The sequence below is a fragment of the Pipistrellus kuhlii genome, unplaced genomic scaffold (assembly GCF_014108245.1).
Source record: "Pipistrellus kuhlii isolate mPipKuh1 unplaced genomic scaffold, mPipKuh1.p scaffold_m20_p_2, whole genome shotgun sequence".
NCBI classification, from domain to species: domain Eukaryota; kingdom Metazoa; phylum Chordata; class Mammalia; order Chiroptera; family Vespertilionidae; genus Pipistrellus; species Pipistrellus kuhlii.
In genome coordinates, this window is record NW_023425515.1 from 102,853,511 (window position 1) to 102,880,281 (window position 26,771).

The following is a 26,771-nucleotide window of genomic DNA, read 5'->3' on the forward strand; positions in this document are numbered from 1 at the left end:
GAAGGAAATAATGAGCATATTTGTAGCAGTAGCTGGATATAGAGTTCAAAACCACGGTTATAAGGTTTTTCAAGAATTTCCTAGAAAAGGCCAATAAATTTAATGAGACCCTCGAGGATATGAAAAAAGATCAACAAGAAATTAAGCATACACTGACTGAAATAAAAAAAAAAAAATTTTACAGAGACCTAAAAGCAGATGAGAGGATCACAAGAATCAAGTCAAAGATTTGGAACACCAAGAAGCAAAAAACACTCCTTCAGAAAAGCAAAAAGCATCCAAAAAGTTGAAGATAGTGTAAGAAGCCTCTGGGACAACTTCAACTGTACCAACATCAGAATTATGGGGGTGCCAGAAGAAGAGAGAGAGCAAGATACTGAAATCTATTTGAAAAAATAATGTCAGAAAACTTCCCTCTCCTGGTGAAAGAAATAGACTTACAAGTCCAGGAAGCACACAGAACCTCAAACAAAAGGAATCCAAAGAGGACCAAACCAAGACACATCATAATTAAAATGCCAAGAGCAAAAGACAAAGAGAGAATATTAAAAGCAGCAAGAACAAAGAAGGTAGTTACCTATAAAGGAGCACCTATACGATTGTCAGCTGATTTCTCAACAGAAACCATGCAGGCCAGATGGGAACGGAAAGAAATATTCAAGGTGATGAATAGTAACAACCTACAGCCAAAGATAATCTATCCAGCAAAGCTATCATTCAGAATTGAAGGTCAGATAAAGAGCTTCACAGATGAGAAAAAGCTAAAGGAGTTCATCACCGCCAAACCAGAATTATATGAAATGCTAAAAGGTATTCTTTAAGAAGAGGAAGAAGAAGAAAAAGGTAAAGATAACAATTATGAACAACAAATATATATCTATCAACAAGTGAATTTAAAAACCAAGGGAATAAAAAATCTGATGAACAGTATTAACTGGTGAATATAATAGAACCAGGGGCATAGAAATGGAGTGGATTGACAATTCTCGGGGGGAAAGGGGTGTGGGGGGTGCTGAAAGAGACTGAACAAAAAGCATACACCTATGGATGAGGACAGTGGTCGGGGGTAAGGACAGAGGGTGGGGTAGGAACCTAGTGGAGGGGAGATATGAGGGGGAAAAGAGGAACAATTGTAATAATCTGAACAATAAAGATTTATTAAATTAAAAAAAAGAGATTTTGAGATTTCATACTCTTCTTTGGATCCCTGTTGGTGGCCAGATGCTTTTGGTGATCAATCATCTCTTGTCCTTTCCATTCTCCCTTCTGTTGACATAAAAGACACCTGAATTCTGGGCTCTTGGAAGACCGATTTGAAGAACCATCTGCTTGACTAGGCACCTTCTCAATCAATACAACTTTCCTTACTCAACTCTGCTGTTTTGAACACTGGCCTTTAGCAGTGTGGGCACATGGACTTTGGACCGGTAACAAGAAACACTGCTTTGGAAACAGCTAGAAACTGTCATTTGGGGAGGCCAAGGCTTCATATGGCATCTGGAGGAAAACACAGTTCTCAGGGGTCACAGCCACTGACAAGTGGTCATAAAAATGGTGACGTCAACCAGGGAACAATTGCTGGGTGCCAGACCCACCACTCTCTCACTGATTCCTCCAGCACTCTGTGCAGGAGGGGTTCTTGCTCTCTGTGTCCCAGGCGAACCGACAATGCAGAGAAGGTCAGCTGTATGAGGTGGAGCTGCAGGGGCTAGTTGGTGCTCACCTATGAGACTGAAGCTTTATCCCACAGTAAGTGCCGCGTGTACACTGAAAAGGGGGCTCACACACACCTGACATGTCATCTCTTCCTCCCAACAATCTTCTGAGAAGACGATCCTCATGTAACAGGTGGGGAAACTGAAGTACAAAGTTAGGTAACTGTCCCAAGAGTGGAAACTTGAACGAATCCCAAATATTATGCAATCCCTTTCTTCCTCTCGCACTGAGCCACCCCATGCCATCACAGCATGGGTCCTTTCAGAGGCAGTCCTCAGGCCCGTGCAAGGAAAACAACAAAACCGAAAGCTTTGGTTGCACCCAGTGGGTCTTGCTCTTGGATGTAGCTGAAAAATAACTGGAGGGCTGCTTCTTTCATTTCCAGGACACAGTGATGGGTCTAGGGTTGCGGAAGGAAGATAGTGTTTGTTCACTGTGGTGGAAGCTTCTGGAAGAAAGGCTTGAAGCTTTCCTGATGGGCAAGTCGCAAGCAGGAGAGGTTTCAGAGCTCTTGAATACTTGGGGGCATCCCTTCCACACCCACGTGGTTTATGTAAGAGCCATCACTTACACTTGTTTTTCAGGAGGAAGGATGGAAACCAGGGAGTTCATGGCTCCCTGGCACTTCCAGTCCCTGAGGCCCAGGTTCTGTTTGAAGCTCCACGCATGTCTGTTTGCCTGAAGATGATGATGACCCAAAGGCAGGGCCAATGGTGACCAGTGGCAATCCTCTGGCTTCCCTCTTACTACTCGATGGAGCTGGAAAGTAGGTTTAACAACCCCCCCTCCCCCCCATTTTAACAATACCTGTGTAGTGCTTTGCCACTTCTCCTGAGGGTATTTGGATGGGCCATGACACAGAAACCAGCATTGTAGCTCAGTCTAGCTGCACAACAGCTGGGGAGGTGGGTATCTTTGGCAATGAGGAAACAGGAATTTAAACGCAGGCCCTGAAGTTCCAGAGCAGGGTCCGTACCGCACATCAGGGCTCTCCGTGGGGTCCGGGCAGCCCCTGGGGACAGTGAGCATGTATTCTCAGCCCCACCCGAGCAGCTAAAGTGGGACTGGGTGACTGCAGCCCGGGGCTCCTGGGAGAATCTCAGCATCTGGGATGGCAGAGAGCCCCAGGCAGATTCAGGCTGCGCAGTCCAGGGCTCACTCCTACACAGCCGGCACCCCTGGCCTCCACCAGCCCTCACACGTGTGCATCTGTCACACGCTTCCCTGGGGTTTGTGCCAGGTTCTCTTTTACTATGGGGTGTGTAATCCACTGACAAGGGCATTAGCTTGCCTGGTATGTGCCTAGGTAAGTCACAGCCAAACAAAACCAAAGCAGGCTTCTCAGGTGGAGGCAAAGGAGTTCTCAACCACTGACCAAGGCTCAGGAATGGCAGAGTCTGGTGTGGCCTGGGCAGTTAGCTAGCAAATTGGGGTCCTGATTGGTTTTACCTAATTCCTGGGCAGGCTAGAGCTGCTGATGGCAGTTTTGTGAGTTTGGGCCTCATTACTGACCCACTAGCCCCATCTTCTGATTCCTGAGCATGAGCCCTATGCAGGAGAAGTGGAGACCTCGAAGTGGAGAGAGTAACTTTCACGTCCACACTTGAGAGCCATGTCACCCCACATGGCCCATCTGGCTGCATCTCCCCATTTCTCAGATGGGAAAGCAGAGGTTATGTATGAGAACTAACAATTGTCTAGAGCTTTGTAGTACTTTGCAAAATACCTTGGACTCATTGTTTTATCTAAGAATTGCATAACATGGATAATTCAGATTTTAGCACCCTCAAATTACAGATGAAAAATCTGAGGCTCACAGAGGTTATGAGATTTATTCAAGGTCACTTGTCCAAGGTTACTAATCTGAGCCTCTGACTCATGGTACAGCAAACCTTTTTCATGGACTTGCTTTCCGATTGGTTAGACCCGTGGTCGGCAAACTGAGGCTCGAGAGCCACATGCAGCTCTTTGGCCCCTTGTGTGTGGCTCTTTCACAAAATACCATGGCCTGGGCGAGTCTATTTTGAAGAAGTGGCGTAGAAGAAGTTTACGTTTAAAAAATTTGGCTCTCAAAAGAAATTTCAATCGTACTGTTGATATTTGGCTCTGTTGACTAATGAGTTTGCCGACCACTGGTTTAGACTACGGGGACATTTTTGTTTATGCCTTTACTGTACTTAACTTGTTTAGGTGCCAGGACTGGCCTCTGTCTAACACACCATGTAATACAAAACATCAGTACTGAGCCAGTACCGTTCTTATGTAGGACAAAGCGCACTCACATTCCTTGGTGTTGGGGGGTGCCAGGAGGCAGGAATAGCAGACCATGCCGTAGATGTTCCTGGGTCTGTTTTCCAATATGTAGTAACTACAGGGAGGGCAAACAAGACAAAGTAGACAGTGAGCTGGGCTCTACCCCAAGCAAATGCTGACCACTTGGCATACCCACGACCAAGCATGATCCCAATCAGGCCTGAGACAGATGCCCGGGGAGCAGGAGCCCTGCTGAGGCAGCAGCCCATTCTGATCACTGAGTTCCCTTGGAGGTTTTCAACTTGTCTTAAAACGAATTTCCCCCCAATATTAGGCCAGTTTGGGCCTTATAAAAATCCCCCTCCCCCCTTTTGGTTCCTTTCACTGATGAATCATTGATGAAATCATCACCATCTTCATCAACATCCTCCACCTAAACATCTGTGTGCCCAATGTGTGCATGCCCGCCACCACTGTGTGCACTGCCAGCACATGTATGCTCTGGTTAGCGCTTTGGGTGTCTTGCCAACCAGAGATTCAGGCACCTTTGGAGAAGGAGTACTCCTTTACTGAATGCCCGTAGATATGTCTCTGCCTGTGACACTGGGACCTCTCGGGCAACACTTGCTGCCCACCAGTGAGCGGCACTGGCCGGCAACATGGCTGTAGCAATGTCCAGGGATGTCATCACAGAGGGCTTTAGAGACAGCCTGAAGTACAGCCAGGCCATAACTGAAATTTATTTGCTTCCTCCTCAGGAAGCACTTGTCCGAAGACACACATATAAATTCATGCTGGGGTTCTGACATTTAAAGAAAAAGACAAAGCCTTCACAGTGATTTCTTTCGAGCTTCCCAATGTCAATACTCCAGCCCCATGACCATGCTGGCTCTAAGAACACCCTGCCCAGAGCCTGCCACCAGGGGCTGCCGTTCACTGCAGGCCACACCTCCTGGGGCCTCCACCTTCTGGCCTCCCCTTCTAGCCTCACAACTCAGCCTCCTTTCCACCTACAGGCAGGCTTTGGCACTTCTCTTGATGTATGCTTGTTTTCCATATATATACATTCACAGATGATCATGGAGCCAGCTATTGCATTGTGAGAAATCAATTCTCCCTTACTACAATTTCAAAAAATGAAAAATACCTCTCCGCTGTTGAATACTTTCATGGTTGTTTTAAAATCTCTTTCATTAGCCATGCACACCTAGGCCCCGCGGAGCATGGAGCATGGAGCAGGACTTGGGGGGGGAGGTTTGAGGGAGGTAGTTTTCGGACTCTAGCGGCTAGGAGCTGAACCATTATCAGTAACATTATGATCATAATTACCTGCCCTTCCTCAGAGCGTTTTATCCCCAGATTCCTGTGTATCTAAAAACATCAATTAACCAATTTCAAAACATCCCTCGGAGAAGCCAGCACAGCCAGGCTCACAATTAAACCTCTGGAGAAAGCCTCTCTCAAATGCACACCTTGTCCCCTCAGAAGCCATCTGTGCTGGGGAAGCAGGAAGCCATGGGGCCTCCAGTGCATGGGCTCCAGGAGGGGCGTGTCTGCACCAGGAGGGGCGTGGCCTAATCAGGGCTATGGCCTCTGGGCTTCAGGTTGGCCAGGTCAGTCCTCCTGCAGCTTTTTGACATACAGACCCAAAGTTGCCTCTGTGACCTGAGAAGAAATCTATCTGCTAAGAAGGCCTCCTCATGGTTAACTGGGTCCAAATTCATAACAAGAATCTGGCAGCCATTGCTGACAAAGGCCTCTCACATAGGCTGCTTTCAGGGAAAAACTGCAGACTGAACCTCAGCCTCCTCCTGGTGCTCCTGCCTGTGGAGTCCATCCTGATGAAGGAGTTTCTGGTATTGCATTTCAACCAGGGGGCTGAGACCTGCCCTGTCCATTTAAAATTACAGAGCTATAATCTTATTTGCATCTTTACTAACCAATCAGAGCTGCTCCATAACAACCAATCAGAATACATGAAGCTGACCAATTAGCACAGTGCTATTTGGACCAGGTTGTGCAAATTTGGATTCCTCATTTGCATAAAAATGGACCAATCAGGGACAACGATGGGGACTTTATGAAGACTGGCCTTCTCTTTATCTCAGTGGAGCACAAAATTTGGTTTTCACTAGGGACTGCTTCTCTGGGCTTTGCAAACTCTTTATCTGAATAAAGTTTCTCCTTTTACCACACCCTAGATTGGAGACTACTATTGGCATTAGATTGGTGGCAGCGAACCAATCTACTATTAGTTGCTCCTGCTTTCACCTCCACCTCTAGTGCATTCTTCTTCCCCAGATTGTGAATGCCTCTCTTCCTGGCCTGGGAGTCCCTCAGGGCAGCCTTGTTCAAGCCTGCATTCCTAGTACCTTGCACTAGGTGATGAGGAGGGAAGGTGTTAGGCAAGAATTGATTTGAAGAGAAGTGAATGAGACCAAGTTTTTCTCTATAGAATTTCACAGTGCTAAGACTGACAGAAGTCCAATGGCATTTTGTACACCTTTCCTCATTTTCAAAAGCAGAACCACAGCTAAGCCCATCCTGGTTAATAGCCTGGTGCTGAGCTCCATTTTGGATGAAATTCCACAGCCACCTGGGTGAGTGTAGGACACTTGGTCTTAGAACTGGACACCGAGTGAGTCCTAGGGAACACCACGCTCTGTGCACACCAGGGACAACTCCAAATGGGATCAGTCAGCTGCCTTTGCTGGGCATACAGGCACCTCCTTGGGCAGGCCGACGGCTCTCATCCTGAGTGGTCCTCTCTGTGACTGCCAGAGGCCCCGATGGCTGCCACTACACCTCCTGTCCTGGCTGCGTGTCTGCACCAAGACGTGTGATGTGTTCAGCAGCTTAACTGAAGAAACAATATGGAAGGGCTATAATTTTTTAAAAAAAATGTTGGCTCCCATGCCGAGACCGTTTGGCTCAGTGGATAGAGCGTCGGCCTGCAGACTGAAAGGACCCGGGTTCGATTCCTGTCAAGGGCATGTACCTTGGTTGCGGGCACATCCCCAGTAGGGAGTGTGCAAGAGGCAGCTGATCGATGTTTCTCTCTCATCGACGTTTCTAACTCTCTATCCCTCTCAATTCCTCTCTGTGTAAAATCAATAAAAGATATATATTAAAAAAAATGTTGGCTCCCAGAGGCTGTTATAAAATCATGAGTGTTAAATATGTCACACATTTCCTAGAATATATTGCTCAGAAGATTTTTAAATGTTGGTTTTTTCTCTTTAAGACAACCTCAACTCCTTGTGTTTAGTTTACCCCCACACCTCCCATTCCCAGCCAGGGAGGAGTGGAGACTAATTGTTTGGCTTCTATGAACTTGAAGCTGGGTGTTCATTTAGGGAGCTGTGCCGGGTTAGAGTACCAGGCCCCTTTGTCTTTCTGTGAAGGTCTAATTTCCCACTCTTTGATCTCTATTTAGACTTTTCCCTGATCTTTTTTCTTTCTTTTTGTTTTTCTTTAAGGGTCGATTAAGGTGGGTAACTTAATCATTAAAAGTGTAAAAACATTAAGACTCAGTTTAAATGCGCCTCTAGAATCTCCTGTGTGTGTAAATTTTCTCCAAAGGTTCCCTTTTCTTAGAGCTCCTGAGCTTGCAATGGATGCCACTGAGCTCTTTGAAGCTCCCTTTGCCCTCTACAATGTTGGTATGTAGAAGCAACCACCTGCCCTTTGTCCCTGTTTCCCAAACATCCTAGAATGCCTTATTTGCAGAGAATGGACGTGGTGTGGAAGCTAGCCAGCAGGAGTGTCTCCAATGGGTAACTTGATGCCTTGGGGGAGGTTATGGAATTTCACCTCTTCTCTCTTCCTCTTCTCGGGTTTTACTCCCTGGTCCTCCCACACAAGTCTTTCTCAACAGGAAAGCCCCATGTACTGCTCATTGTTCAGCCAGTGTCTTGGCTACATACTGATATACAGCAGAGATGGCAAAGAATGAGAAGGCGGTGCTTGCCAAACCACAAAGGGGGAACAGGCCAAGGCAACCTGTGGTGTCAGGAAGACAAATAGGAGGCAGTCTGCATCCGCAGCCTGGGGACCACGGGGACTTGGAAATGAAAACAGCTTTTCATGGAGCTGATGGCTCCAACTTGCCAAAACTCCCTATAATCCTCCTTTGTGACACAGCCTGAGAGCTTCATTTTGACTCAAAACCTGTAATAGGAGGGAGGCCTTTGGGGTCCCACCCTGTTAGAGCATTGTGCTTATTAGAGCCAGGATGAGGAGGTTAGGCCTGGAGATAAAGTAAAGGCCCTCTATTCCGTGGCCTTGGGTTAGGGAGTGATTTATTTGAGGTCATATCACAGCACAGCCAAAATGGAAACTGACTATATTTTCACTTCCGTGGGGTAATGAGAGGTGCACTGAGGCGTGTCTGTTGCACAATATCCTTTGCACTCAGCCAGTGCTCCCCTCACCTTGTTCCGGTGCCGGAGACAAAGTGTGGAGGAAGCAGGTCACTGTTCTACATGGAGCAGGGAAGGAGCCACTTATGATTTCAGGCTGGGAAGATCCTTGTAAACAGATGCTGGCCTCCCTGCTAATTCCACAGAGGGCTGTCCGGCATTTGAAGCCTTCCAAAGGGACCACTACCCATACCACTAATGGGTAGGTGATTCCAGATGTGGCCTGAGCTATTTATTTATCTATGTGTTAGATACATTGTTTTGCATGTAACAATAACCTAAATTCCACACATACCTCCTCCATCTTTCTTCCAACTCCCCATCAAAATTATTCTTCCTCCTGTAGTCCACATCTTAGCAAATGGCCTCCCTGTCCACACAGCTGCCTGAGACAGACACCTGAGAATCCACTTAAAAATCTCCTTCTCCAAATCCCACATGCACACGGTCTGCAACTCTTGTCTCTGCTGTCTTCCAACAAGCTCTTGAATTTTCCCTTTCCTTCCAACTTCCAATGCTTTTGCCTTGCCCTGATCCTCACAACTCCCCACCTCATCCCTGTTCCCCAGGCTTCCATCTCTTCTTGCTCAACAGTTTTTATCTTCACTGCTGCTAAGGGGGTCATCCTAGGGTTGATTATGCCCTACACCAGCTTATACGTCTGCATCAGTGTCGAGCTAAAGACGAGAGCCCTCAGCATCATTTTCCAGAGTCTAGTTTCTCCACACCCACCTGTGTGTCTTCCACTTGGCTCAGGGACGCAGCTCTATGTCCTGTTGGATTGCTCACCCTCTGGGCTTTGGCTGAGCACCTGCACTTCTCAACTCTGCTCCACCCATCCTAGCATCACACTGAGAAGTCTTCTAAGACCCCACTGACCCCAGTCACAGAAATGGCCCTTCCTGGACTTCCTGAGCACCGTGTGTCTCCCACTGTGACCACAGGTTTTCTTCTCTCCTCCACTGGAAAGAGAGGCACCACGTCTTCCCTCTTTGTCTCACTAGTACCTACCCGGTGGGCTTAATCTAAAGGTTTACTAAAATAAATGTTACATTGTGAATGTCAGGTCAGATTCTCACACTAACAGGCTCTCAAAATTAGTTGAGGTTTTGCAAAAAGGGTTATTTTCTTTCCAAGGCTAAGCATGGCAAGGGGAGCATGCTTTTCCTTGGCACGTCTACAGTTAATCCATGAAACTCTGCATTTCTTTCATGAATTATGTACCCACAGCAATTAAAAGCAACGCAGAGAAGAGTCCTGGGAACTATGTTACCAGAGACTGATTCTAGCCACCTAAAGTCAAGGTCCTTCTGATCTCTCTCCTTCAAGCCCAGTGTCTGCAGGCCCTCCACAGACGTGTGACCCACTGGGCAGGATAGATCGGCTGCTTCTTTATCTTCTTTTTTTAAAAAAATTTTTATTGATTTTTAAAATATATATATATTTTATTGATTTTTTTTTACAGAGCGGAAGAGAGAGGGATAGAGAGTTAGAAACATTGATGAGAGAGAAACATCGATCAGCTGCCTCTTGCACACCCCCCTCTGGGGATGTGCCTGCAACCACGGTATATGCCCTTGACTGGAATCGAACCTGGGACCTTTCAGTCCACAGGCTGATGCTCTATCCATTGAGCCAAACCGGTTTCGGCTATTTTTATTGATTTCAGACAGGAAGGAGAGGGATAGAGAGAGATAGAAACATCAATGATGAGAGAGAATCATTGATTAGCTGCCTCCTTCACACTCCCCTACTGAGGATTGAACCTGCAACCTGGGCATGTGTCCTTGACCAGAATTGAACCTCAGACCTTTCAATTCTCAGGCCGACACTCTATCCACTGAGCCAAACCAGCTAGGGCTCGACTACTTCTTCTAACACTTTCCTCTGGTGGATCCCCCACAACACAATGATCACAGCAACTGAACTAAAGAAAACCCAGTGAAAGAACTTTTATTTCATCAATAGAAGCCCTGTGCACAAATTTATGCATCAGTGGGGTCCCTCAACCTGGCCTGTGGGATTGGGCCAAAACTGGTTTGTGAGAGGGTGCAGGCCAGGCTAAGGGACCCCACTGGTGCACGATCGGGACATGGGAGGGATGCGGGAAGGCTTCAGGGTTTGTCTAGCCCGTCTAATTCAGTGTCCATCTGCTAGACCCTAGCAAAAAGCGAACCTACCCTTCCCTCTGATGGTCAGTGCACATCATAGCAAGCAGTTGAGCTGCTTTAGCTTATCATTAGCATATTACGCTTTGATTGGTTGAATGGACAACTGGACAACAGGACACTTAGCATATTAAGCTTTTATTTTATAGGACTAGAGGCCCAATGCATGAAATTCATGCAAGGGGCTTGGCCCCCTGCCATTGAGGTGGCCACTTCTGCCTCGGCTCACACTGCCGTGGTTTCATCTGAAAGGTTGTCTGGAAGGACGTCTGGTCTAATTAGCATATTACCCTTTTATTATTATAGATATTTTTTTAAGAGAATAGATTATTTGGGTATAGCTACCTTTTTTTTTTTTTTTTTTTTGTGTGTGTGTGTGTGTGTGTGTGTGTGTGTGTGTGTGTGTTTTCCTGTAAAGGTTCTGGAATAAGGTTCTCATAATTTATTTATTCATTTGAAAAATATGTTTGAATCAACCTCTGGGTCAGGGACATTGACATGGTTGTCCCTGTGGGGTTTGGATAGGCAGTTATGTAATTCAGGATGTAGGTATGAACTCATGACAGAAAACTAGGGAGATTGGAGGTGGGGGTTGGCAAATCACCAGCAGAGAGATGGTGGTGGAAGCCATGGAAATTGATGCTTCTCTGTAACAAATCTGAATTAGGGTAAATTTCTTCAAGTTTAAAATATCTCCTCATTTAAAAGTTATTCACACACACAAAAAAGTTATTCACTTTCATTCTATTCCTAAATTGGTGTGACTTTTTGCCTTTTTTGTACTTTCTTTTTCTTAGACTAATGGCCGGTGTTCTCATTTGAATGTATTCGTATTTTCTTTCTCCTCTCAATTCAACACAGTAAGATGATGGGTTAACAAGCAGTTTGTGAAATACAGTGTAGTATTCAGAATGGTGCTGCCTCCATGACCAACACCATGGCCTGCACCCTCGCCAGCTCCATCACCCTTCAGCCTCACCACTCTTAGTTTCCAGGCAGCCCATGCAAGCATTATGCTGTGTGGCCACCAGAGGGAGCAGTAGCAACTGCAGAGGCTTGTGTTTACTGGGCCTCTAGGCTGCCCTGCCCTCATCTCAAAGAGAACTTGCTTATGTGTTCTGCCCACGTGAAGGAAGATTTTAATTCTTCTTTCAGGATAACTGCATTTGCACTTTGCTTTTTCTGGGGAAGACTTTTGATACATAACAGAATTGTGGTGGAATTATATGCACATTACACTCAAATATTCCTCTCAGTGGCTTTTATCCTTAGTTGTCCTCAGAATATTAAAAGTAATAGTCTTGTATGGAATCTTAGTGTTTTTTTCCAAAGCATCCCACATGTATTATCTCACTGTAAGTAGTCAGCAAATTTGTTTGATTTGAGTAGTCGGAAGATCTGACTGATGTTGGCTTTAAGAACACAGAAACTAGGCCTGGGCCAGCTGCCTGCTCAGGAAAGGTGGCAGGACTCACCATCCTAGGTGCCTCGTGTCCTTATTCCAGATAAGTGCCCTCCTCTCTGCATGCCGCCCTTGTAGAATGGGGCAGCCTGCAGGAGTGATGCTGCACTGCAGCCTGAGGGGCTCATGTTCTCAGAGGGCCTCCCAGAGACACGAGGGGCCTCTGAGAGCGTGTGCTGGGGTGCCGTTTGGAGCGCCCATATGCTTACCCAGGGAGACAAGGCCCGCACTCGGCGTCATTCTCCATGTCCCCCGGCATCAGCACGGTGGCCCGGAAGAAGCCCTCGCAGTCTTTGTGGCGCCTGCATATCTGGTAACCTCCTTTGGAAAACTTCTCTGCTGGGCAGGGAATGCAGCCGTAATCCTCATCTTTGGTGCCATAGCCACAGGACTGGCCAAGGAAGGGGAGAGGACACAGGTGAGTACAGGGCCACACCTGCCAGGACCAAACCTGCAGTCTTTGGGCACACCACGTGATGGGCACACAAGGCCCAGCAGGCACTGGGGTGCACCGGGTGCAGGGGGCACTGATGTATTAGGGACCACATGCAGAGCAACACAAAGTATGGTGACAATACCCCATGAAGGCCCCGAGGCTGTGGACTGGCAGCCAGGCAGGGGGCCTTACCATGTATGGCTCCTCCCCCGGCCCACACTGGGGACACTCATGGCACAACCCCGTGGTCTGGTTGTAGTATTCATTCTCGCCGCAGTTGTTGTATTCTGCTCTGGCTGAGCACATCAGAGACACCTGCCACAAGAAACGGGTCATTTGGTTTTCATGCTTCCTTGAAGACACACAGTTACTCAGTTACTCAGGGTTCATGCCTAGGCAGCCCAAGGCCGGGTGAGAAAGGGCCCGCTCAGTCCATTAGTGCTCATCCAATGCCCATTTCCAGGAACTTAGCTGATAACTGGGCAGGCCACCTGCTTCAAAAGCCTGGCCTCACTCTGTCTCCCCCTGTCCCACACCCACCCCACCTTGGAGGCCTGATCCAAACTCTCTTTCCCCTGAAATCTTTCTTTCATTCCTTCCAAAGTCAAGAATGAGGCAGTTCCTGGCCCACGCCTCTAGCATAGCAGGTCTCTCAATCACCTGGTGCCTCTTTTCCTCCCCGGAGGGCTCCTGGTAAAGGCTTGGATCTTTCCCAATTGTATGACCCACAGATGTGGCTTGTCACATAGGCACGTGTATATCACAATGTAAATGAGCATTTAAGGTCATTTCTATCCATGAAATCCTATAAAGGGAGCCACCAACCAGGAAAGTCTAGTTTAAACCCTGGGCACTGTTCAGTGTGTTGCAGGAGTTACATTTTTGCATCCTCAGAAGAACTCAGTGAAGAAGATGCCATTGTTGTTCTCATTTTACAGCCATGTAAACGAGGCTTAAGAGGCCAAGGAACCTGGCCAAGGAAGTGTGGCTGGTGAAGGAAGTGAAGCTTGGGAAGTGAAGCTTGGAAGGGGCCCCAATGGGATCTCTGCCAAGGCTGTGCAGTGCAGGCAGGTGTCCTGACCCACTTACCACCAGGACAGGGAGCCAGGGCATCTGTCTGTAGTCTCCCACGTGGGCCATCCTCTCCCACAGGCTCACCTGAAAGATATATCTCATCAGCATCAGTGCTTGCAAGGCCTGAGGCTGCTCCAGTTGCCTTCATTGTATCCCACTGGCTCAGAGGGACCTCCCAAAACCAGAGTGAGGAACGGATAGGCCCCAAAGATAAGGCAGATTTAAGCTGTCAGGGCCTGGGACTGACTCCACCACTGTCCTCCCAGCACCACCCCATTCCGGGAAAGAGTTCCAGAAAGGTGGGTCAAGAGCACACTGCAGGCCACAGCTGAAGCAGCACTGACCAGCTTTCACCTGCTGGAGAGTCAGAAGATCCTGGTTCTCCAGGCTGCTGCTGATCCCCTGGCTGCAGGGGAGACCCTGAGACAGTGCCAGGGGTCAGACAGCCCTCCCCACCTGACTTCCTGCTCTCGTAAGGTTCGTCCCTCTCTCTGTGAAGAATGGGTCATCTGTCAAACAGAATTATCAGTCCAACCACTTAACTCCACAGTTGGGGCAATGGAAGCTCAGGAGGCTAGTGACTTGCCTAAGGTCACTCACTAATGAACAGAGGAAGCCAGCTTTGTTCTCAGATGCTTCTCCCAAGTACTAAACTGATGCACTGCTTTGAAGGTGTTATTTTTCACTTTCAGAATGAGAGACCTGTGTTTCCCACTCAAAGCTCTTGTACCCAGGAGCCCACTATACAAAGGGAGACACTGTGCTCATGTGAGCACCTACATGCCCCAGTTGCCACATGCTGGGTCACTGTTTTTTGCTTTGACAGAGGGGATGAATTAGTGACAAAACAGCTGAGTTATGTGAGGAACCTTTAGAATCACCCTCTACCTCAGACCATGTGTCATCCTATGAATCCCCTAGTTCTCAGTGAGCCATTTGGTCATGGAAACCCATAATCCCCAAATACCACCCCAAAATGACTATACAGAAACACAAAGCAGAAAATGATAAATGGGAAATCCATTTTTTTTAAAGGAGAAAACACCTGAACTCTGTCTTTATAATTCAATATCCTAAAGGCATTAGGGAGGAAAGCAGCCAGAAGATTATTTATTGGAAATAGGAAGTTAAGTTTGAGAAAGGAGGAGGGCATGTCAAACTGGTTTGCATTCCATTTGGGTTATTAGTTCTACAGCAGCAGAATCCGGAGAGGCAGAGAATGTGGAGGAAGGGAGCCCTCATGTATTGCTGGTGGGATGCAGAATGGTGCCACCACTGTGGAAAACAGTGTGGAGGGGGGTTCATAAAAAAATTAAAATTGGAACTGCCTTTTGACCCACCAATTCTACTTCTGGGAATATAATCTAAGAAACCCAAAACATTAATTTGAAAGAATATATACATCCCCATGTTCACTGCAGCGTTATTTACAACTGGAGGCCCAGTGCACGAAGACTTGTGCAATAGGCCTTCCTTCCCCTGGCTGCTGGCCATCAGTTTTCCTCTGGCACCCGGGACCCAGGCCTTTGCTCCTACAGCAGCAGAGAAGCCAAGCCTCGAGGTTAGGCTTCTCTGCTCGGGCTGCAGCGAGGTTTGGGTTCTCTGCTCTGGCCGCAGTGGAGAAGCCAAGCCTCTTCAGTCTGTGCTCTGCATCTGTGTATGCAAATTAACCCACCATCTTTGTTGGGTTAATTTGCACATTTGCTCCTGATTGGCTGGTGGGCACCCTGGAGGCATGGTCAATTTGCATATTTCTCTTTTATTAGTGTAGGTAGTCAAGATCTGGAAGCAGCCCAAGTGCCCATCAATAGGCAAGTTGATAAAGAAGTTGTGGAACATGTACACAGTGGAATATTACTCAGCCATCTTATACTAATAATAGACAAATATGTAAATTAACCATGCCACCATGACACCCACAGACAATCAGGAGTGCATATGCAAATTAACCAAACAAAGATGGCAGGCCTGTGGGCAGCATGCTTATGAGCAGGCGCTGAGCAACTGGGGGCAGGCCAGGATGCTGGCATTGTTGCCTGGGCAATGAGGTCCAATGGTTTCCCCACTGTATCTGCCTCCCAGGGGCTTGTCTGCACTGGTGGCTCCTACATGTGGTTCCAACCACTGAGGAGAGGTCAGACCCCAGGTCTCTGCTGAGAACCAGGAGCCGCTGCACCAAGGCCCAGGTGAGAGCACAGCTCTGCCTCCTGCTTTTCAGACCCACCAGGACACAGGAGCAGAGCCCGGCCTTCATGTTCTCTTTAGAAGCAGCCTCCTCGAGGCAGGTGAGGGGGCTGGAGATTGTGCCTAGGGCTCTGGGCCTTCCTGCATGTGGAGAAGAGGCAGCTCGACTCCTCCTTTCCCCAGTTCCCTCCCTTTCTAACCAGAGGCCTCACTGGGAACTTAACTTTCTTTGTCAAACAAGGGAATTCTGGACAACCATTGTCCGATCCCTGCAAACCCAGTGGGAGAACATGTCCGGGGCCGGGTGCCCCCGCCGGCCTGGGACCGGGTAGTAACTGTGCACAAGCACACACCTTTCTTCCTGCGGAAGATGGACGGCTGCTCAGAGAACTCTGTGGAACAGCCGGGATCTGCTGAGCAGTTCCTGGGCATCTGGAGACCAGTCCTCCTGCAAAGAGGTTACGGGAGAAGGATGTCTCTCTGCCACAGGCACTCCGGCCAACCCCTCTGACACCCCCAATGGCGAGGTTTCCCACAGAAACCGCAACGCAGGACGAGACCTGCATTTTCTCACCATCGAGCTCTCTGAGAAATTAAGAGGCTTCCAAAGTTGTGACTGTGAGCACTTCACGCAAACCCACACGATCACCTCCCCAGCCAACACCTGGCACCTGCGATCACTCAGGGGTCTTCTATGTTCTGTTCACCCAAACGTATGACAGCACACCTCTATTGCTGCGAGCTTAGGGGACTGTGATGGAAGAAGGCACTATGACTGCTCTGAGGATGCAATAGTTGGGTGACTCAGGGTGCAGAGAACTGGCCGAATTCCCAATGCCCGGATGTGGTTATTGCGTGGGATCAAGGCTCTGACTCCTCAGGCCATGCCTTCCCCATAAGCTACGTACAGCTCCAATGGGCACTGCAATGCTGGGCAGCATGGAACAGATGCATGAAACCCTCTAGCCCAGGAACGAACCAGTCTCAGGCAGCTGGTAATGAACTGGCCACTGCAGGGATGGCCCAGCTGGCTGAACCTGCACTCAATTGCTTGCTGAGGTCCTGACCCTACGGTTTGGTTCACTCCTCTTCCTCCCAAGCCCACTCTAGAGATCCAAACGTGTATATATTTAATCATCTGAAGAAAGAGTGATTCAAAAATTTCAAAATTTAGCAAAATATAGTAAAAAATATAAACCCACAGACCTAAGAAGCTCAGTGACTAGCAAGCACAAGGACATAAAGAAAGCTACATCAAGGCACATAAAAATCACATTGCTCCACACCAATGATGAAAAGAAAACTCTTTTAAGTAGTCAGAAGAAAAGAGACACACTATGCACAGGAATAAACATAAGAATTACAAAAGATTTCTCATCAGAAACAGTGTAAGGGAGAAGATAGTAGAGCAACATCATTAAAGTACTTACAAGGGGGGAAAATTCTCTCAATTTATAATTCTAGAATGAGTGAAAATATTTAAAAAATAGTTTAAAATAGTTAAAATATATTTTTCATATATAAAAAATTGATTTTTTTATGACCAGCAGATTTGTAGTGTAAAAAATGTTTTTTAAAAAAAGTCCTGCAAGCAGAAATAAAATTTTACCAGATACAAATAATGATCTATGCCAAGAAATGGAAAACAACAAAGACAGTAAATGCATAGAAAAAATATAATAGAAGTTTCTTATTATTTAAATATATTTAAAGATAATTAACTATTTAAACAAATAATAATGTAATGTCAGTTTTATAACATCTGTGAAAGTAAAATACATGACAACAATAGCACAAAGATTGCCCAGGAAAAATGAAATTTTGTTACAGTGAAGTTTCTTTTTTCTTTTTAAAAAAAAAATATATTTTATTGATTTTTTACAGAGAGGAAGAGAGAGGGATAGAGAGTTAGAAACATCAATGAGAGAGAATCATCAATCAACTGCCTCTTGCACACCCGCTACTGGGGACGTGCCCACAACCAAGGTGTGTGCCCTTGACCGGAATCGAGTGGATAGAGTGTCTGCAGGCTGACACTCTATCCATTGTGCCAAACTGGTTTCGGCTACAGTGAAGTTTCTATACAAGATGTGAAGTGATAAAATATCCACTTGAAGATAGACAATGACAAGTTAAAATCTTATATAATAAAGAGCTAATATGCAAATAGTAGTCACACCCTCATGCCACATTTCATAATGGCTTAGACACTCAACACTGGGGAGAGAGGGATGGGGACCAGACAGGCTGCGGACCGGGAGAGGAACAAGCCACCCACTCCAGGGTCCCAGATGCCAGCAGTGCACCTGCGCCTGCAGTCCAGGAGAGGGACAAGCAGCATACCCTGAACTCCTGGGGGCCTGCGGCTGAAGCCTGGATGAAGCTGCCTGCCCATGGTCCCCTGTGGCTGCAGCTGGCCTGAGTGAAGCTGGCTCAGGTCCTGGGTGCCTATAGCTGGCCAGAGGGAGGGAAGTCTGGGTCCCAGGTGTGGGGCAAGGCAGAGGCAGTTAGGGGCAATCAGGCCAGCAGGGGAGCACTTAGGGGCGATCAGGCTGGTAGGGGAGCAGTTAGGGGCTATCAGGCAGGCAGACAGGGGTGGTTAGGGGTGATCAGGCAGGCAGGCAGAGACAATTAGGGGTGATCAGGCAGGCAGACCAGTGAGCAGTTAGGAGCCAGTGGTCCCAGATTGGGAGAGGGATGTCCAATTGGAGAGCATGCAGGCTGGGCTGAGGGAACACCCTCTTTCCTCCCCCCCCGCCGCCCATGCACAAATTTTATCTTTTTATTTGACTCTACTTTTCCTGTCAATTCTTATTTTTCTACATATTAACTATTGGTGATAGCAATTGTTTCTGAAGTACTAGAGATAGCCATGGCCTAACAATATTTCTTAAACACCAAATTATTATTATTATTGTTTGTCAGCCTCAATCTGGGCTTTATACCTAGTAGAATACGAATTTCATTACTAAGTAGGTGCACATGTATTCATGCATCGAGCTTCACCCCCTCACACAGTGAGACTATTTTAAGGTGCCGACTCACTGTTCTGTAGTGAGTCCAGAGACAAGAAGAATAGCTGGGTTTGGGGGTGACAGGGCAAGCTGAAAGTATTGCTTTCCAAACAATTCTGAGCTGATGAGAGCAGAGAAATGAGACAAGGAGATAAGGGAGAAGCCAGCACAGTGGCCTCTTGACAGAAAGTAAGAATCTTTTATTTCTTTTTATTATTTAATACACTTTAGAAAATAACTCGTTCACCTGTTGCTAAGAGCAGAGGACAGAGAAGTGACCTGTGGGAACTCAGTGCCACTTTTAGCTTCCAGACAGAATATACCTGCCACAACATTTCATGTTTATATATTTACATGAGTTCTAAAAATTTGCATTTTGTCATTTAAATCAATGCATTTTAGTTAAAATAACTTTCCTATTTTACCCTGAAAACGCTTTCCATCAATTTTGATGAGGCAATAAATAAGGGAGTTTTTTGAAGCTTCACGAGGCTCCTCACTTCTGGTATCTCAGTTACACCACCTATGCTCAACAGCACAACCAAAACAACAGCACCATACACAAGTGCTAAGACCTTCTACTAGGACCCCAACATGTCAGCAAAACACACCATTGATCTGATAGTGCAGATACCCTGGCAGCAAAGGCAGTTGAAGGAGATAAACCATTTATTGGCACTGGAATTAATAGATGCTTAAGTAGCTACAAAGCTGTGAAGCAAGGAGGCAAGGAGGATCTAGAAATGATCACTATTACTATTTGCTCCTGAGGGGCCCTCAGAGGGCTTGCTGATCTCTGAGAATCATCACCCTGGGTGATTGAGAGGCCTCCCACATGGGTGGCGGAGGTGGGGCAAGGGGCTTCCTGAGACAATTGTCTGAAAGGAAAGGTGAAGTAAGGGCAGGTGGAGGGCACACAACTCTTCAGTGCCTCATCTCCCATCCCACCCGACAACATGCTCTACTCTCCATACCTCTCTGCAGCCTTGAGCCTCGGGAGAAGCGGTAAGGGAGGCTGCTGTGTGCGGCCTTCGCACTCCAGGCTCTCAGGCAGCGAGAGCTTTAGGCAGATGCTAGAGATGAAGGTGCTGACTCATTTCTGTGCCATCCAACAGCATGGCCACACGACCTGAGACAGCTTCGGCAGAAGCAGCAGTGAGGTCTGTCATGCACACTGCAACATGTAACATGCCACAACCATGGCCCACATGTGCAAGGCACATCCCAGTGGGAAAGAGCACACAATGACTAAAGCGGAGCTCTCAGTCTGCACATCTGTTCGGAACCAATGCTTTATTCTTGTTAACGGCACACATTTTATATTCTTATTGCTAAGACTATACTTTTAAAGAACAATCAGCTTATGGTAGTTTAATTAAGTCACAATAAAATTCACACGTTTCCAGTGTACAGGTCAGTGACTGTGGTGATATACACACACAGAACTAGCACCCAGTCTCACACAGAACATCCCTGTCCTTCCACAGTCTTCTCATTCCCCTATGCCCACACCCTGCCTGCCAAGCCACTTCTAACTACCAGGCATTAGTTGTGCCTGTTCTAGCTCTCACATGAACATGGATACCTGTGGTCAATCCATGCGGGGAGAACCAGCAGTTTCTCTGTATTGCAATGATTGATATTCCACAATGTTTATCCATTCACCCATTCAATTTCTATTTGCTAAACTTAGATTAAAATTTTTTTTTCTTTTATTGTTTCCTGGACTTTGGGCCGTCCTGACCTCACATGACGTAGGGACTAGACTATCAGGCAGGTTCCAGAGGGAGCTACTCCTGGGCCTTCATCCAGGGGGTCTGTGGACATTCTCAGGAGAGGACCTAGGGGTACAGCCACTTTTATCTGCGTCCAGTCATCACAGCTATTCAAAAGTCAGCAGCCTGGTTGCAGCTGCCAAACTGCTTCCATTGAGTTGTTCCCTTCAAAAGGCGAAAGGCATCCTTTCCAAACCCCTTCCTGGCTTCCCTGCTGGTGGTTACCATGAAGATGCTACTAGAATCCCAAATTCTGAGGATTGACAAATAAAACCTGCACCCCAGTCCCACACCAACAGTGAGTATGGTTTAAAGGGGAGGTTCGAAGAGGAATAAAAACAAGAGCATTTGTCCAAAGCTAACCCCAGTGATGCTCTTCAAAAATTCACTTCAAAATGATTGTTAGTGTATTGCAAACAACAGCTGTTCATCATGGTAAATAATCATCCTCAACAAAATTCTTCTGTCCTGAGATGTTTTATGCTGACAGAATGGGCTCAGAGGAGAAGGCACACTGCATGCTGTGACCCTCACTGCCGAGGACTCTGTGGTCCTGGCGCCTGTGCCCTGCTCCCAGCCTGGGGGTGAATGTGTGTCCAAGGCTAGGGGGTAGATATGGATTTATCTGGATGGCTGGTAAAACTCTGCTACCAAGAGAGGCCTCTCCACTCAGAAGTTTCCTTCCAGCTGAGAAGCACAGGTTGTGTGTCCCTTATCTGATGAGAACCTGGGAGTCCCTGAGAGAAATGTCATTGGATTTCTTCAGGCATCTGTGTGTGGGGGGAGTGTAGCCCTCCAGTGTTCGCTGCAGATAGTTGTCTCTCAGCCTATGGAGAGTATTTATGGAGGCTATACCAAGGGCCTGGCCCTGTTCATGCACACATTATTATTTTTTTAATTGATTTCAGAGAGGATGGGAAAGGGAGAGAGAGAGACATGGTGAATCATTGGTTGGCTGCCTCCTTCATGCCTCCTACTTGGGATCGAGCCGAAACCCAGGCATGTGCCCTGACTTGGAATTGAACCGTGACCTACTGGCTCATAGGTCGATGCTCAACTGAGGAGCCACACGGGCTAGGCCATGTACACATTCTTGTGTTTAGAAGGTAGGTCAATGATGGCTTGGAGAAGCTGAGTGATTTGCCTGAGGCCACACAGACAAAGGTGGCGCAGACCCAGATCTCTCCACCTGCTACCATTCTACGTAACCTCAGGAGCAAGGGTCCCAAGAGTGACAGAGAAAGGCTGGAGACTGTTGGGAGTGGAGGAGTAAAAGGGTCAATTCAGCAAAGAGGTCAGGTCCGTGCAATGTGGACTTGGTTTCCTCTAACTTCTGCAGACCTGTGAGAATTGGACAATTCTTTACAAGGCAAGATGAAACCCAAGAAACAGGGATGGCAGTAGTCAGTGTAACCTCCCCACCTCCGCCCACCTTTAGAATTTTCTGGAGCCATTTGGTTCCAGGGATGCCTGATTTCTCCTCTCTCCTTTCAAATCATGCCAGATCCGTGGATGCTTAACTCCCAGGCATACCTGTGTTAGTCTGGACTTCCACGAAGAGTTCTTGCCCTGAGAACTTAGAGGTGGGGCATGAAGAAAACATAAGAGCAGCAACAAAGATGTCTCCATGAGCCCAGTCTTGTAGATCAGAGTGGGCAGGATTTTGTTTGTTTGTTCATGGCCATGCGATTGTCTCCTTGCCCTGAATCCTGGGATTAGAGCATCCCAGCCTCAGCCCTTGACTCTCACTGAGGTGGAAATACCCAGTGCAGATGGCATCTCGTCAGGCAGGTGACCCGGGTGATGCAGGGCTATAAATAACCATTAAATGTCCCGTTTGGAGAGGCCCATTTCCCCCTTTGAATTCAAGTCCCAGCATGAAGTAAGTAACAGATTGGGATCCTTCCTGTCAAATGCAGGGTCTTGTTCTACCAGTTTGAAAAGGGATTCATTTTTCAGGCTGTCTTTTCAACTACAGTAACAGGGAAGTGTTGAGGAGGGCAAGCTTAGGAAAGGCACCTTGTGGGTTCATCAAAACACCTGAGACACACCTGCTCCGATGAACATCGGAGAAACCAAGAACTGATATTCCTCAGTGTTTAGGGATCATTTGGGCTGAGATTAAAGCTGTAATTAACGTGCTGCAGATTGCACTGCAATCACACATGTTCATTTCCCACCCTGTGCCCTCCTTTAAGCAGGAGCTGAAGGCAGTTCTGAAGTCCTGAGCACCGTTTTCAAAAGACCGAAAGTGTGGCATTACCAGGCCAGGCAGGTGGCAGCCAGCCTGGGTGCTCCAGAATCAACACCAGCGTTACCGTACATTTGGGAATGCTGGCTTCTGAGCTCATCCTGATTTCAGAATGAACTTTTCAGAGCAAAGACCATGGTGTGTTTTCCTTGGCTGGTGTGTGAATATGAGCAGGAGTTGGCACTTGGCACTGTCTGCTCTCCAGGCTGTCGGAGGCGGGTCCGCGGATGGGCACCCTTTCTTCCCGGGCCCCCATGGAAGCCCCAGCGTGTCACGTGCTGAGCAGGATTGGGCTGTGCATTCTTCTCCCCCTCCCTGAACTGAGCGTGAGTAGCAAAGGCTGCGTCCACAACAGGGGACATTTTCCTCATCTGCACAGCAGCTGAGCAGAGATGAGTGAAGGCACTGAGACTACTGGCCTTGAGTGAGCTACTCCGTGTTTCAGGGCCCGCTGCTTGCCCATTTTCCTGAGGGCAGGACGAGGTGGATGGATGTGGAAGTGGACTGTGGTTATTCAAAAGTGAGCATGAGCAGTTATTACCCAGCCACACAGGAGCAAACATTCTTTTGTTGGGCAGGAATGATATTTTCTGAGTAAATTTAAAACAGTCTGACAGTAACTGAAAGGATTTTGGGCATGGAGCCCGGGCTGTTGTCTTTAACCTGAAGAGGCAGCTATTCTCGGTGTGACTGGGTAGGGGCTCCTGGCTCCTGGATTGGGATCCTTTAAAGCAGGCTTGTTATGCGGGAACTTATTTCTTTATATTTACACACTCAGTGTGGGGACAGGATGTGCCCCGCTGGCTGGCCCTCCTCGTGGGTCAGTTGCTGTGTCAATCAGGAGCCAGGTCCTGTGAGTGTTTCCACTGTGTGGATGGAGAAACCGTGGCATCCAGCTGGAATGGACCTTCCTGAGGTCACAGGGTCAAGGAGAGTAGCCCAGCCAAACACCTGAGTGCAGAGGTCAAGCTTGTAATCTCCAGGCCAGAGACATGATTTTGCCTCATCCTCCGGGAGCTGGCCTGGGGGAGCCTCTGTGCTCCAGGACAGGAACTGCATGTGTGCAGTGTCCCTGCCATTCGCAGCCTTGACCTTTACCACCAGAGGGAGAGGCAAGTGCTTCCAGGACCACCATGTTATAGAAGGTCGGTGATTTTGGAAAATTGCACCATGCCCTCTGGTTTGCATTAGTACAGTTTGGGGCTTTCACCCTGGAAAATCCTAGGAAGTGACTGTGTATGTAGTGCTGCCTGTTGTGAGGATTTCACCTCTGTGCCCGGGGAGTAGAGGTACACAGGGAAACAAGCAGCTGTGTGGCCATCAGCCTAGTCAGTGTTCGTGTCTGAGCCCTCCCCTGGGGTACTCCCCAAAGTTCTCCTGCTTTAGCAGGACACTCTGTTTATTCGAGGGGCCAATAAGAAAAGCCATGCCAATGAATCTGAGGACATAACATTTAAGGACACCTTTATGGGGTGTTTCATTATGTATTTGACTACTCTAGCAGTTTAAATGCCATTTATTCCTATGCCAAGAGCTCTAAGATAATGCCAAAGTATTTGGAATTAGAGTATGCTGGTATTAAAATAAAAAAATACATTTAAAGCCCAGAAACCTGTTAATTAGAAACAACTATTAAATTCTTAAAAGGGGAAAATGTCTCTGTGCTTTAAGGGGAGCTAATTAGAGGACTGGGTAGAATGAATACAATTTAGTTTATTTAGACTGCCAGTGTTTTAAATATCAAGCACCAGAAATGCTAGGAGAAAATGGAAAAATAATTTAAAAGTAAAAATACAGCTAACATATTTATGTTAAAACACCATGGATATCAAATGGATAAACAAAAGAGTGCATGTAATGGAAGGAAATTCTGACATGGGCTACAGCAGGGATGAGCTTTCAAGCTATTATGCTAAGTTAAATAAGCCAGACATGAATGAATAAACACCATATTATTCTATTTACAAATTAAGAGAGACAAAAATTCATAGAGAGGCTGGCAGAGAGCAGATGGGAGTTACTGTTTAACGGGCAGAGCTTAGTTGGAAAAGACAAGAATTCTGGGGATGGATGATGGCACAACAATGTAAATGCCTTAAATGCCCCCGAGTTGTGCACTTATTAGTAAAAAGGGTTAAGATGGAAAATGTTTTATGTACATTTAAAAATATATTTTTATTGACTTTAGAGAGAAAGGGTGAGGGAGAGGGAGACAGAAACAATCAATAATGAAAGAGAATCATTGATTGGCTGCTTTCCGCACACTCCCCACTGAGGAGTGAGCCTGTAACCCGGGCAGGTTCCCTGACTGGGAATTGAACTGTGACCTCTTGGTTCATAGCTCGACACTCAACCAATGAACCACACTGGCCAGGCAGTTATTTACATTTTACCACAATAAAAAAAAATGCCATCGATATCATAGGAACAAGGGTAATTTAAACTTTATTAATAAGTGACCATTCTATTCCTTAAGCCTAAATAGGATTGCACCCAAAGGTGGGTAGGATGGAAGACATGGATATAAATGTATTGAAGGCATTAAGGGAAAGTTATGGTGTCTAGGCTCCCAGGCCCGGCCGCTGAAGGCCATGCCTCGGTGCTCCAGAGCTCAGGCACATGGGGAAACAAGGCAAGAAAGGCCGACAGGCTGCAACAGGTCCTGGGCCCATGACTTGGCTTCCCTTTGTGAATTTTGATGTTAATTTTGAATCAAATGGGAATGACTCTGTTTTAGCTGGGAATTCATGTATTTTCTTAGAATTATGTCCTCTAGAGCCCGGATTTTTCCTGTGAAGATTTTTCTTCATGCCGGCCTGGCACCTTCCTTTGGGCCCTTCCTCTAGCTCGGATAAGCACACCTTCTGTTTTGAGCCTTTGTCCACCACAAGCCTGGAATTGCCCAACTCTGCAGAGCCTTTCTTTAGGAAAACAGATTGGAACAAGAAATTGTCCAGCTTTGGTGCTTGACACCTATAAAAAGCCCACACTTTAAATAATGCTTCTAACTAACTGGTTGTGTGATTTAAGTGGGAGGTTTGTACTGTCGACAATGAGTGATTCAAAAGGGGAGAAAACCAAATGTGCTGGGGAGGGTCTGGCAGGGGTTTCAAAAGGGCTCTTCTCACCTCAGCCTGTTGTTTTAAAGCTGTGTAATGTGAAACACCTGCAAGGCACCTACCAAACATGGCGTACGTACATTTATGGCAAAAGTGGCAGCAATTTACCCAGATAACTGACTTTCAAAGGCAGAGTGGCCAGGTTTCCAGCTCACACTGTCTCCTTAATCAAGTGGAAATGTCAGGCCCTCCGTGCTAATTTTTCTCATGTCCTGTGAGCCTGAATTCCTACTCAAGATTTTGACCCTTGCTTTAGTTGGAAGCCCTCCATGAAAATGGACCATTTCTTTGTAAAATTTTAAGCCCCTCAGGAGATAGTCAGAAAGTAACATTCATGAAGAAAAATGCAAAGTGAATAGGAAGGGTGCACTCGAGTCAGAGATAAGACAAAGATGAAGTGCTGGGAGCCAAGTGCCCCTGGCCCCCCAAACTGGCTAGGCCTCCCAAAAACCTTCGGAGCTTTGCAGACCAGAGCCTGGAGAGTCTGGCTCATGAGGTCACATGAGCAGTCCTGTAAACCAGTGTATTCATGAAGGTTTGCAAGGTAAGTTGCTTTCCTGCTTGACCACTTGTGGGCCCCCTGAAGCGGGTAACAGGCCAGGCCCATGTAAATTTAATTAAAAGAGAAGAAACTTGGCATGTTTAAGTACAGCTGTAGGGATAGGCATGTTTAATGCTAAGCCTTGTGCGTAGACACAGTGCAGTCTAGAAGAGATTGACCAGCAATGGTGTGGGGCAGGAGTGACTCAGGAAGACTTTGAAGAGGAGAAGGTGAGCGTTGTGAAGAAAAGCTTAAGAGGCCATGGCAGGAAGATTTCCCAGAAGAAATGGGCATGGGTCTGAATGTAAATAAAACAAATTATATTACATATTATCAGACAATTCTGGGCTTCCTTAG

At 47.0% G+C, this 26,771-nt stretch overlaps 1 protein-coding gene across 2 annotated transcripts in view; it reads right to left on the reverse strand.

Annotated features, from left to right (window-relative positions):
- Positions 1-16,569, reverse strand: part of EDAR (ectodysplasin A receptor) — a 37,830-nt gene extending 21,261 nt beyond the window's left edge. Inside the window, exons 1-5 of one of the 2 annotated variants that reach the window (XM_045584182.1) lie at positions 16,068-16,569; positions 13,546-13,614; positions 12,649-12,771; positions 12,230-12,411; positions 3,999-4,084 (exon numbers count right to left, since the gene is read on the reverse strand). In XM_045584182.1, the coding sequence (XP_045440138.1) occupies positions 3,999-4,084; positions 12,230-12,411; positions 12,649-12,771; positions 13,546-13,614; positions 16,068-16,280 (673 nt within the window). In that variant the 5' untranslated portion in view covers positions 16,281-16,569. The remainder of the gene's footprint in view (positions 1-3,998; positions 4,085-12,229; positions 12,412-12,648; positions 12,772-13,545; positions 13,615-16,067) is intronic. The other variant, XM_036447994.2, reaches the window with a different exon arrangement.
- Positions 16,570-26,771: the final 10,202 nt, after the last annotated feature.